This window comes from Canis aureus, chromosome 26, assembly GCF_053574225.1.
Source record: "Canis aureus isolate CA01 chromosome 26, VMU_Caureus_v.1.0, whole genome shotgun sequence".
NCBI lineage: Eukaryota > Metazoa > Chordata > Mammalia > Carnivora > Canidae > Canis > Canis aureus.
The window spans coordinates 41,287,168-41,300,682 of NC_135636.1; the positions used below are offsets into that span (position 1 = coordinate 41,287,168).

Sequence of the window (13,515 nt, forward strand, 5' to 3'; positions counted from 1 at the left end):
TATTTTTAAGTAATCTCTACACCCAACCTGGGGTTTCATTTATGACCCTAAGATCCAAGTGGCACATGTTCCATAGACCAAGCCTGCCATGTATCCTGATAAATTCATATTGTTAAAATACTTTTTTCTTTTCTTTTCTTCTTTTTTTTTTTTTAAGATTTTATTTATTAGAACACAAGCAGAGAGGGGCAGAGGGAGAAGGAGAAGCAGAAGCAGACATCCCGCTCAGGAACACCCTCCCACCCCCCACCTTGGGGCTCCATCCTAGGACTCTAGGGTCATGACCTGAGTTAAAGGCAGATGCTTAACCAACTGAGCCACCCAGGAACCCCAAAATTCTTTTTTTCAAATGCTTTTGCTTATATAAACAGTTGTATTTTTGTGACTACTGTCTTTTCTTTGAATTTGGTAATTTTATTTTATTTTTATTTATCTTTTAAAAAATATTTTATTTATTCATGAGAGACACAGAGAGAGAGAGAGAGAGAGAGAGAGGCAGAGACACAGGCAGAGGGAGAAGCAGGCTCCATGCAGGGAGCCTGATGTGGGACTCGATCCCGGGATGTCAGGATCATGCCTTAGGCCGAAGGCTGGTGCTAAACTGCTGAGCCACCCAGGAATCCCTGAATTTGGTAATTTTAGAGTAGGAGATAAGCTTCTCAGTACATTATGTTTAAGTGGGATGTTTATTTCATGCAGCCCTATTATCTGTGAAGTAACTAGTCTTAATAAATTGCTTGATTGCTTTAAAAAGAAAACGAAGAATTCCCTTTAAATTTCAGGATGCTGTCTAGCCATGGGTTTTCTCTTACCTTTCCTTGAAAACCTAAAGTTAGTAAACAGAGGCTTGTAAATTTACCTATTTTACCCTAATTTTTTAGGTATCGCCATGAATTTAAGTCAAACGAGTTGTGGACTGAAATTAAACTTGTTCTGGATGCCTTTGCTTTGCCTTTGACTAATCTATTTAAGGTAATGGAATAATACCTTGGTGATATTTTTAAGTTTGTATTTTAAATGCTTAATTATTTGTATAAATTTTAAGAGAATGCTTTGAAAGTCTATTTGATAGGTAATATTTAGAAGCAATGTTGCTTTTGAAAAATTCCAAAGCTACACAAAAAATAGACAAGATGATCTAGTGAACCCCTATGTATCTATTACATAAGTTTAATGGTATTACTGACTTCTTCCCTTCCCCTCATTTTGTAGCAGTGTTTAGGAAGCAAATCCCAGGCATTATAATATAATATTTCACTCCCCATTTTGATTTGACTATGTAGTTTAATTATATATTTGTACATCCTCTTGTAGTGCGTAGGCTACTTTTCTAAACATTGTTCTTCATCTCTGTGAGAATTCTATAAGATTGAAAGAAATAGTTGTTGTTTTCTTTTTTTTTTAAGCTTAATCTCTACCATCCATAGGGTTTGAATTTATAACCCTGAGATTAAGAGTCATATGCTCCACTGACAGAACCAGCCAGGTGCCACCTCCCTATCCCCCATTCTTTTTTGGAAGTTTTTTTTTTTAAGTGATCTCTGCACCCAATGTGGGGCTCAACCGCTGAGCCACACAGGTGTCCCAAAGAGAGAGATTCTTAACCTCTTTTTTCCAGATAAGGAAGGTTGAATATCACATATCTAATAAAAGAAGGGAGCCAAGCTTCAAACCTAGTTTTGCTAACTCTGGAAAAGCTGCTCATTTCCTATTTTCAAAAAGGAAAATTGTGTGATATTCACAACTTTATAAGCTGTAGAGTATGCACAAGATTTTTCATGGTTAAGATATCTTACTGATGGTACATTTTTTCCAAAATAAAATTGGACAAAATGTAATCAATATTTTCCACCTATTGGGTTAGTAAAGATTTTTAATGTTTTTTACTGATGTTAAAAGTGTTACCCAGAGTGCAATGAAATGAACACTATGGTATCCTGTCCATTAGATTTTAAATGGTACTGTCTGGAAAAAAAAAATGGTACTGTCTGGAGTTTGACATTTCATTAAGTAAACCTTAATATTCCTATTTCTTAATTTTAGGATATAGGAAGTACATTAGTTAAATGTCTTTTTACATAGTGCACAAAGTACTGGACCTTTTCATGTGTATTTCTTCATGCTCATTTTTTGAGGCACACATTATTTTCAGATTATACATGAGGAAATTGGGGCTCAGTAAGATAACTTGCTTAAAGTAATTTATGAGCAGCAGAGTCTGGATTATATCTAGGTCTATCTGGTTTGCAAATTCAGTGCTCATAGCATGCCGATCTGCTTTTGTAATACACTTGTAGAAACTCACAGTGTGAAAATTAGAAGTGCATAGTTTTATAGATAAGCCTGTTTATTGCAGTTAGAATGACAGATGATTGGAAACAACTTAGATGCCAGGGGAATTAATCAGAGCATGTAAAGACAGTTTTGTAACATACTTATACACACAAAGAGTAAAAGAATCTAGTCCAGATACTAACATTGGACTATTAGTAGTACTATTAATGGATAAATAAAAAATATATACTGTTGTGACATATTTTTCAGAATCTCTTAAATAAAAGTAAGATTTTGGAGAGGATATAAGTAGTCCCAGCCGATTTCACTAAAGTTTACAGTATACTAAAACCATGTCCCTAAATTCCTTTCCAAGGCCACCATTGAACTCTGCAGTACCCATGCAAATGACGCCTCTGCCCTGAGGATCCTTTTTTCTTCCCTGATCCTTATCTCAAAATTGTTCTACAGTTTAAACTTTCAGGTAAGTTTTGTTATATTCCTTGCTTTTGATTCTTTGATGTCAGATATACAGGTTTTCAATTAATAAAGACTTCTTTGCCAGCATTGATTTTTCTGAAAGAAATTAGTTTTTGAGAAGAAATTCGTTTTTATCTGTTTCCTCACCCCACCCCCACATTTTTGGTCTACAAGTAATGTTCTACTTTATAGTTGTTCCTGGAGATATGTCTAGAATATTTCATGGGGAAAGGTAGCAATTTCTTAAAGTCTGATAACTTAGAGGACTCTGCTTCCTAAATTACTGAATTGGAGAGTCACCCCGTACACTATATTAATTAGTTTTTAAAGATTTTATCTATTTATTCATGAGAATACACAAGAAGGGGGGAGAGAGAGAGAGAGAGAGGCAGAGACGCAGGCAGAGGTAGAAGCAGGCTCCCTGCAGGGAGCCTGACATGGGACTCGATCCTGGGTCTCCAGGATCACGTCCTGGGCTGAAGGCGGCGCTCAACTGCTGAGCCACCCGGGCTGCCCCTGTACACTATATTATTGAAGACACTGAGAGATCCTAGTGTCAGACCTTTCTCTTTTGAATTTTGTTTTTAATTTTTATTTATTTATGATAGTCACACACACACACACACAGAGCGAGAGGCAGAGACATAGGCAGAGGGAGAAGCAGGCTCCATGTACTGGGAGCCTGATGTGGGATTCGATCCCAGGTCTCCAGGATTGCGCCCTGGGCCAAAGGCAGGTGCCAAACCGCTGCACCACCCAGGGATCCCAGACCTTTCTCTTTTGTTCATTTAAGTGGGTATTAACACCGAGAGAACAGTGTTGTTGTTGTTTTTTTTTAAGATTTTATTTATTCACGAGAGACACAGAGAGAAAAGGCAGAGGGAGAAGCAGGTTCCATGCAGGGAGCCCGATGTGGGACTCAATCCTGGATCTCCAGGATTACACCCTGGGCTGAAGACGGCACCAGACTGCTGAGCCACTGGGGCTGCCTGAGAGTTGTGTTTTGGTTAGAGATCTCTGGCTAACTTATACAAAAAGGCTTTTGTTGGAGGCATGGGAGACAGAATGCTGAAGAACCAGGTTTTGGAAGGTATAAGAACCAGTGGCATTTCAGAGGAAACAGCCATACACTTCTAGTAGAAAATGCCTTGTCGCTGTCTTGCTACTGAGATAGTGGCATTCTTTTTGTTCTTGAAACATTACTTTAAGATTCAGGGCTTTGGGAATGAGGAGAGGTCTTAATGGTGCAAATTACTGAGATGCACAGTCTGGTCTTTCATTGCCCGTAGCCGGGCCCAACTACCTGGACTTCTGCTTCATAACATGACAGCATTCACAGTAGTAGGAAGAGTATCCTCCAATAGAAATAGATAAAATAGGAGATGAACAGGCCAAATTGGTATCAGTGGTCAGCTGGATACCAGTTTGAGAAATTTTTACTTAAAGGATACCACTGTTTTTGTTTACACTTTCATTTGAATTCTACTTCCTAGAAATCAGGTAAAATGAGGCTCTTAATAATTTACTAGGCATAGTCCAAGAAACCAAAGAAAGTAGGCATAATCTTTACCCTTGGGGGACATATCCCTCATTAAAAAGGCAGGATTCCATCACGGGAAACCAGTAGCTTTATAAGACCATAAGTTTGAATTGATGATCATCTTACAGTAAATGTTATAGTTCAGAAAGGAAAAGGAAGGTACTTGTAAGCACTTGAGTTTTTGTAAGGAAGGGCTTCATATAGTCTTAGCTGGACCTTGAAAGAAAAAGTGAATTTAGATTGGAACAGGAAATGGGTGGCATCACTTGTAGTTGAAAGTGTATAAACCAAAGACACAATGGTTTATTCAGCGCCAGACACAGCTGGAATAGAGAATTCTTACCTAAATAGTTAAGGCGTAGCTCAGGCTGAAGAGTATGGACTTGAGACTATTGGGATGGGGGCACAACTTACTAAAATAACACTGATTTTAATCAGAAGTTTCAAGTCAATGTTTATTCTTTAGGACCTCCCTGAATTTTTTGAAGATAATATGGAAACTTGGATGAACAATTTTCATACCCTCTTGACATTAGATAATAAGCTTCTACAAACTGATGTAAGTATTTAAAAATGTTTCACAAGTAGCAATTTTTTACGAATTATTTGAAGTATATTAGATTTTGATTATATCTGTTTTTAAAAGCGTAAAGTTAAGAGTACCCTCTGAAAACCTTAGAATATAGACTTCAGAAAATGAAATAGTTATTTGAGAACATGCACTTTATTTATTTATTTATTTATTTATTTATTTATTTATTTATTTATTATTTTTTAAGATTTTATTTATTTATTCATGAGAAACACAGAGAGAGAGAGATTGGCAGAGACACAGGCAGAGGGAGAAGCAGGCTCCATGCAGGGAGCCTGATGGGGGATTCGATCCCTGGTCTCCAGGATCAGGCCCTGGACTGAAGGTGGCGCTAAACCACGGAGCTACCATGGCTGCCCAAAATGACCCACTGCTTTTTGTTTTTTTAAAAGACTTTATTTATTTATTCATGACACACACACAGGCCGAGACACAGGCAGAGGGAGAAGCAGGCTCCATGCAGGGAGCCTGACATGGGACTCTATCCTGGGTCTCCAGGATCAGGCCCTGGGCTGAAGGCAGCGCTAAACTGCTGAGCCATCTGGGCTGCCCTATTTATTTATTTTTTAAGTAAACTCTATGCCCAACATGGAGCTCAAACTCGGGACCCAGAGATCAAGAGTTGTATGTACTACTGAACATTTAAATTTTAGTTCCTAAAATTTTTTTTTATTCTTGCGCTGTTAATAGGTAGAATGTATGAATACAAGTAATATTTGATTATGTGGGAATGTCCTATATTTGTTATTTTTAGCACACAGAATTAATTCTTATTGTGGGTCTGGCATGGGTAAATTCACAATTTATAGAGAAGGCTATTTCATTACATGATGAAAAGTAAAGCCTCAGAACATTCACACTGTGAACATTTTATGAAATAGAAAGCTATCATTGAAGATATTAAGAAAACTTAAACCTTTGTAACAATAGCCTCTTTTACAAAAGTCAGTGCAGCATGGGAACGTGGGGATATTATGAAGGTTTGTAATGTGTTAAAGTTTCTGGTCTGGGTTTTGTAACAATATGTACTTTTCAACATAGCACTTTGTGTTATCATTTGCTTGTTTATTAATAGGTTTATGATCTATCTTTTATAAGAAACAAAAACCATTCAAAGCAAAATAGTAAGCTTCAGTTTCAATAGGAATAGGTGATTCAAATCAGTTTTGGGGGTAGGGTGCAGAGAGAATCATTTCTGTGTGTGTACAGCAAATCTCTGGGAGATTTACTCACTAAAAAGCAACAACAACAAAAAAAGATATGGCTCCCATGTAATAATTCTTTCAGGCCAGTAGGAAAAAAATGACGCCCTCAGAAAACAGAGCTTGTCTTCACATTTAACATCTAAAGGAAATTTTTCACCTGGGATTCCTACACGGAGCTGTTTGCCCATTTAACTGGGTGCATACAACTTTACGTTCTCTCCCTGTATAGCATCCCTTACATTTATGCCTCGAGGAGCCAGCCATCTATTACTCTTTTAAATTTGAGTTCTTTGACACATAGTACAGCTCAAAATGTGTTTATGGATTACCGTTACAGTAGAAATAATTTTTTAAAATTTTTATTTATTTATGATAGTCACACACACACACAGAGAGAGAGAGAGAGGCAGAGACATAGGCAGAGGGAGAAGCAGGCTCCATGCACCGGGAGCCCGATGTGGGATTCGATCCCGGGTCTCCAAGATCGCGCCCTGGGCCAAAGGCAGGCGCTAAACTGCTGTGCCACCCAGGGATCCCAGTAGAAATCATTATATAAATGACTCCCATGGTTATTTTTTATTTTTTATTTTTATTTTTTTTTTAAAGATTTTGTTTATTTATTCCTGAGAGAGACACAGGCAGAGGAAGAAGCAGGCTCCATGCAAGAAGCCCGAAGTGGGACTCGATCCCACAACTTCCAGGATCACACCCTGGGCTGCAGGCAGCGCTAAACCGCTGCACCACCGGGGCTGCCCAACTCCCATGGTTTAGATTGAGGTTGGAAAACTTTTCCTCTAAATGTTTAGGTGGTAAATATTTCTGGTTTTGTGGGCTCTACAGTCTCTATTCCAGCTAAGTCAGCTCTGCCGTTGTAGTTGAATGAAAGCAGCCTTAGGCAATACTGCAAAGTGTATAAATGTAAAAAAGGAATGAGTATGGCTCTGTTTTAATAAAACGTTACTTAAAAAAATAGGTAGCAGGCTTGCAGACCACAAGTTTGACCCCTAAATTAGATTGTTCAATATTTTATAACCAGAATATTGTTGGTGAGAATCGTATAGTAATATTACTTTATCTTAATATATTTAAAATGAGAACCTTTTGGGGGGGAATAGCAAGACCATATAGCTGACCATGTTGCAAAGGAAAGTGTGATATATGGCCTTTATCATTCAGGTTTCTCTAGGAATATATTACTTTCAATTGAATATGTAAATATTTCATAATTCAACCAGAAGAAAGGACTATTTAACTTGAAAACTTTAAGAGAAAAAAAAACAAAAAAAACTTTAAGAGCTCCTCTCTGTGATTTCATTTGTTATTTATTCGAAAGATTGAATACATTGACAGTGGCACAGATGTAGGTTACAATACTAGGTTAAATTTTTAGTTCCAGGAATTACAGCTATTCTCTGTATTTATGGTAATGTTAAAGTTTTATATTTGAGTTTTCTGTTTTTTTTCTTACGTGAGGATGAAGAGGAAGCAGGCTTATTGGAGCTCTTAAAATCCCAGATTTGTGATAATGCTGCACTCTATGCACAGAAGTATGATGAAGAATTTCAACTGTACCTGCCTCGTTTTGTCACAGCCATCTGGAATTTACTAGTTACAACTGGTCAAGAGGTTAAATATGACTTGGTAAGATGATGGTAGAGACAAGTAAGACATTCCTTCCTTACTCCCCCGTGAAATAATTGATTCTATTTTACCCTTAATAAAAATATGCCTATTTTTGTGTTTTATTCCAGTTAGTAAGTAATGCAATTCAGTTTCTGGCTTCAGTTTGTGAGAGACCTCACTATAAGAATCTGTTTGAGGACCAGAACACTCTGACAAGTATCTGTGAGAAGGTTATTGTGCCTAACATGGAATTTAGAGGTAATTATGGCCAAGTCTAAATAAAACCTTTTCAGGAGATTGAAGGCTTGGTTGTTTTTGTTTTTGTTTTTTTTTAAGATTTTATTTATTTATTCATGAGAGACACACAGAGAGGCAGAGACACAGGCAGAAGGAGAAGCAGGCTCCATGCAGGGAGCCCGATGTGGAACTCAGTCCCAGGTCTCCAGGAACAGGCCCTGGGCTGAAGGCGGTACTAAACTGCTGAGCCACCCGGGCTGCCCAAGCTTGGTTTTTTTTAAAACATATATTGGGGGGAAAAATATGTTAGTATGAAATTATTGTTAAGTTTGCTCCCTGTTGCTTTCTTATAATATGTTTGTCTAATTTTTTATTGCTAATTAAAACTCCTATAAGTTGCTTATTGTCTATTTTTAAGACCAAGAGAAGGGAAAAAAGAGTGTGGTGTAAAAAACGTTTGTGAGCATTGCTGTGATGAGCTTTGTTTTATAATGTAGAGAGTCTTTCACAGAAATATTGAAAAAAACTAAAAAAGTTCCTATTGAGAAGAAAGTAAACCATCCAGGATCTCAGCTTAGGAAGGAATTTGATTTTGTTTTATTTAGTGTTTCAACAAGGCAAATAGCTGTTTTCACAGTTGAGCGTGGAAGTGATTAATAGCCTTTAAATGCAGACCTGAAGCCCACTTAGTTTCTGATTAAGGTTAAGAGAGTCCTATGACTCTATATTAGTATACAAGCTGTCTTTCCTTCTTACAGCTGGGAAGAGCAGGTAGTAAATGTGGAAGGAATTGTGTTTTATGTCAAAACAATCATTAGATCAGCGATTCTTACTTACATTATCGGGAATCAAAAGAGGAATAAGGGACAGTGTAATGTGAGGTTTTATTTCCTTTTGTGTTTTTATAAAACTAAAGGACAGCTCTTTATTTTGGTGTTGAAATGACTCATATGACTTAATGGTGATTATAGTTGTTAAGGTTTGTTTTTTTGTAATGTCCTTATCTAGGAGAATAAAAAATTGGTGTCCCAGGTTGGGCCCCAACATTCAACTTTTTGAAGTTGGTAAAGTCCAATTGTGGGGACACTATCACATTAGAAGTCAGCTGTGTGAATTATCTATTATTAACCTTTGAGGGTGGCGTTTGCTACTCTTAAATAATGATGAAGAATATATGAGGTAGTCTTGGAAATGAACACTTTGTTGGAAAACATGGCAGTCCTACTTGTCTTCTGCATACTCAACTGTGAAAGTATAATGACTTGTCGTGTCTTTTGAGGAGTTATTTGAAGTGCCATCTCTCTTTGTAGCTGCTGATGAAGAAGCCTTTGAAGACAATTCTGAGGAGTACATAAGAAGAGATTTGGAAGGATCTGGTATGTATTTTGGTTTTTAACTTCGTCTGATGGCAAGGCACTGTTGAAGTGGCTCTTTCTGGTCAGGAGGAATGAGAGGGCATATTTATTGTCTCAACCACCTTTCCTGCTCTGACTTGTACACAGTAAAGAGCAGGCTCCTGTCTGAGCCTGGGTATAGTATCCAACATTGGATCATCTGCCTTTCTCTTTTTTATGTGCTTAGTGTTTATTACTATAATCTCTTTAGTTACGTTCGCATTTCATTTTTCTTATGAACAAAAGAATGTTCTTATTATTGATGTTAATTTAAGAGCAATCAGATGACAATTTGTTGTCTTATAATCTCGATCAGTTGGTGGTTTCTTTCTCCTATGATATCTTTCCCTTTGATTTTATAGATATTGATACTAGACGCAGGGCTGCTTGTGATCTAGTTCGAGGATTGTGCAAGTTTTTTGAGGGACCTGTGACGGGAATCTTCTCTGGTTATGTTAATTCCATGCTGCAGGAATATGCAAAAAACCCATCTGTCAACTGGAAACACAAAGATGCAGCCATTTACCTAGTGACATCTTTAGCATCAAAAGCCCAAACACAGAAGGTGAATCTTTTCAATATAGTTTTGTTTCTAAAATAGACTTGGGGTGGTAAACACAGAAATCGGAAAGAATTATACGTTTCTAATGATACAGCTCACTCTCCTAGATAACCTATTTAGTTCTGATTAGAATTCATATAGTCTACCAAGATGACTTTACGTTGCTATAGTAAGTACTTAATTTTCTCATGGACAGAAAACTGATGGATACTACACTTGTTCTCTTAGCTGAGACCCAGTGTATAAAATGTGCAAAATTTAAATATAGTTGTTCTTTAATTTAGGGAGGTGTATTTATTTTTTATTAAAATAAGTCTTTTTTTTTTAAGCAGTTTGTGATTTGAAGTGTTCATCTCCGTTTATAACCTGTTTGTTTTGGGGATGGGGGAGAGGGATGGAGAGACACTTAAGCAGGCTCCAGACCTCACCATCCCAAGACCATGCCTTGAGGTGAAATCAAGAGTCAGACACTGAACTGACTGAGCCACCCAGGCACCTCTGTAACCTATTTTTTAAAAATTGCCTAAATTTCTTATGTGATAGATGTGTACAGGTATTCATGTTATCTTACCCTATTAAAAATTTGTTTTTCAGCATGGAATTACACAAGCAAATGAACTTGTAAACCTGACTGAGTTCTTTGTGAATCATATTCTTCCTGATTTAAAATCTGCTAATGGTAAGTTTGTGAAAAAATTTTTATGCTATGTACAACAATTTTTACTTGAGGGTTTTTGTTTTTAAGTAATTTTTGCACCCAACGTGGGGCTCAGACTCACAACCCTGAACATCAAGATTCACATACTCTACTGACTAAGCCAGCCAGGTGCCCCTGCACTGTTATTTTAGACTACAAAATAAGTAACATTATGGCAAAAGTCATAATGGGGACTGTACATCATCAGGATACTCAGAAAATTGGCCTCTACCCTTGTTGCAGTTATTTCTTTTATTGAATAAAATCTCAGATGCTTTCCCCAGATCTTGCCTAGTTGAAATCAACTTTCTCTAATGATATTGCTTGTGTAGAAGGAAAATAGAAACAACTAAGATGGAACTGTAGCTCAGCTTTGTTACGCTGACGCATAATCTAGGAATTATACTTGTTTTCTTGCCCTTCTCATTTGAAAAATGAAATATTAAAAGTTGAAATAAATTTAAAGTACTTCAAACTGATAATTAAGGATAATTTCCTATGATTATGAAAGTATATTGATCAAGATACATTATATATTCCCTTTTAAAAAACTTTTTGTATGTGAGGCACCTGGGTGGCTCAGTCAGTAAAGTGTCCAGTTCTTGATCTCAGCTCAGGTCTTGATCTTAGGTTTGTGAGTTCAAGCCCCAAGTTGGGCTCCATGCTGGGTGTGGGGCCTATCCTAAAAACACAAAAAGGAAGCTTTCTGTGTGGAAATTTTAAGTACACTGAAAGGGAGACTATTGTAATGAACAATCCTGTTTTACTGTCATCTAGCTTTAATAATTTAAAATAACTGACCAATATTCTCTTTTTCATTAATTTCCCATTAAAACAGTTTAAAGGAAATCCTAGCCATTGCTCACTTTGGCAGCATATATATTAAAGCAAATCTCAGCCAGAGAGACATGCTCCTGTTTCAATATAGCTTCACTTCTAGGAAAAAGATGATTATATGGTCATTAGTTTATGATCTAAATCATATTTATTCAGTTAATATAAGTAATGCATGTTCATTTGTAGTGAAACAAGGAGAAAAAATAAAATTATTCATAATCTTACCAGAACTAATAGCAACATAGTAGATATTTAAATAATTAATTAAGCTCCAATTACTTGACATTTTGGTTACCAAAACTACGTTTCAAAAATCTGATAAAATCACCAATCTGGTAGTAATAGTCCTTAGCACTTAAATAACTATGGTTTTATTTTTTTAATAGTGAATGAATTCCCTGTCCTTAAAGCTGATGGTATCAAATACATTATGATTTTTAGGAATCAAGTAAGTAGCTTTTGATTTATATATCATATGCCACTTAATCTCTTAAGAATTTTATTGTATAACAGCTTCTCTTCCCTTCTGTGCAATCCTGCTTGAAATCCATACCTAACAATTAATAATAACTTCTTAAAAATTTAGGATTCCAGACCATGCTTAATTTTTTCCTTTGTTTCAAACATATCATTATACAGTGATTTTTATAAAAATTGGGATCCAAACAAGGGACTCACATTGCTTATGGTTGATTATGTGTCTTGTCTCCCTTTTTTCTTTTAAGATTTTATTTGAGACAACATGCGTGAGCTCACACAAGTAGAGGGTAGGGGCAGAGAGAGAAGCAGAATCCCTCCCTTCTAAGTGGGAAACTGATGTGGGGCTTGATCCCAGGACCCTGGGATCATGACCTGAGCTTAAAGGCAGATGCTTAACCTACCAAGCCACTCAGGCACCCCTGTGTCTTGTCTCTTATATTATGACAAAGAGGTCCTCCTTCCCCTTTCTTATGCCTGTTATTTGTTGGAGAAAGCACTCATTTATGTTGTAGAGTTTCTCATGTTTTACTTTAGCTGCTTATGTCCTTTTTTTTAAATTTTTATTTTTTTAAAGATTTTATGTATTCATTAGACAGAGAGAGGCAGAGACATAGGCAGAGGGAGAAGCAGGCTCCATGCAGGGAAGGTGCTCAACCTCTGATTCACCCTGGTGTCCCATCCTTTTTTTTTTTTTTTTTTTTTATATTTTATTCATTCATTCATGAGAAACACAGAAAGACAGAGTCATAGGCAGAGGGAGAAGCAGGCTCCCTATGGGGAGCCCAATGTGGGACTTGACCCCAGGATCCTGGGATCACTACCTGAGCCAAAGGCAGATGCTCAACCACTGAGTCACCCAGGCATCCCCACAGTTTATTTTCTGTGGATGATTGTATAATTTCTCGATTTATGATTTTCATATCTTTGGCAAGTTTACCAGGGTTACATGCAACCTTCTAAAGCTGTTCTATTTTATTTTATTTTTAAAGGATTTATTTTCGAGATAGAGCACATGGTGGCATTGGGGAGGGATAGGGTAAGAGAGTCTCAAGCAGACTTTGTACCAAATGCAGAGCCCAAAATGGGGCTTGATTTTTATAACCCTGAGATCACCACTTGAGCTGAAATCAAGAGTCAGATACTCAACCCAGGCACCCTGAAGCAGTTCTATTTTAAAGAATAATGAACTGCTATTCTAAATTTTTAGAGGTTCCTCCGTTCCTCCCTCTCTTCCTTCCTCCCACCATTCCTTCCTATTTCCCTTACTTTCTCCCCTCCCAATACCCAGCATGGAGCCTAACACGGGGCTAGAACCTCAGGACCCAGGGAACCAGACCTGAGCAGAGATGATGAGTTGTGCGCTCAAGCAACTAAGTCACCTGGATGCCCCTAGGGGTTTCTAATGAAGATTAGTATTCTTATTTTTTGCTCCCACCTCTTTTTTTTAGAAGAGAAAATGAGGTACAGAGAGTTTGAATGACTTTTCTAAGAACTACCTGCTAGTGAAAAGTATATAGTTCTTAATAACAATGAAATCTTAGTTTGCTTGTCCATAATATTATTATTTTATGGTGTGTTCTTTTACCTACAAGAT

The 13,515-nt window shown here is 37.0% G+C and overlaps 1 protein-coding gene across 2 annotated transcripts in view; it reads left to right on the forward strand.

The window, feature by feature from the left end:
* CSE1L (chromosome segregation 1 like) overlaps positions 1-13,515 on the forward strand; it is a 46,868-nt gene that overhangs the window by 22,405 nt on the left and 10,948 nt on the right. For both annotated transcript variants that reach the window (XM_077873505.1, XM_077873504.1), the window contains 9 exons: positions 882-972; positions 2,651-2,758; positions 4,761-4,853; positions 7,565-7,732; positions 7,843-7,972; positions 9,262-9,327; positions 9,708-9,910; positions 10,502-10,586; positions 11,828-11,889. In XM_077873505.1, the coding sequence (XP_077729631.1) occupies positions 882-972; positions 2,651-2,758; positions 4,761-4,853; positions 7,565-7,732; positions 7,843-7,972; positions 9,262-9,327; positions 9,708-9,910; positions 10,502-10,586; positions 11,828-11,889 (1,006 nt within the window). The remainder of the gene's footprint in view (positions 1-881; positions 973-2,650; positions 2,759-4,760; positions 4,854-7,564; positions 7,733-7,842; positions 7,973-9,261; positions 9,328-9,707; positions 9,911-10,501; positions 10,587-11,827; positions 11,890-13,515) is intronic.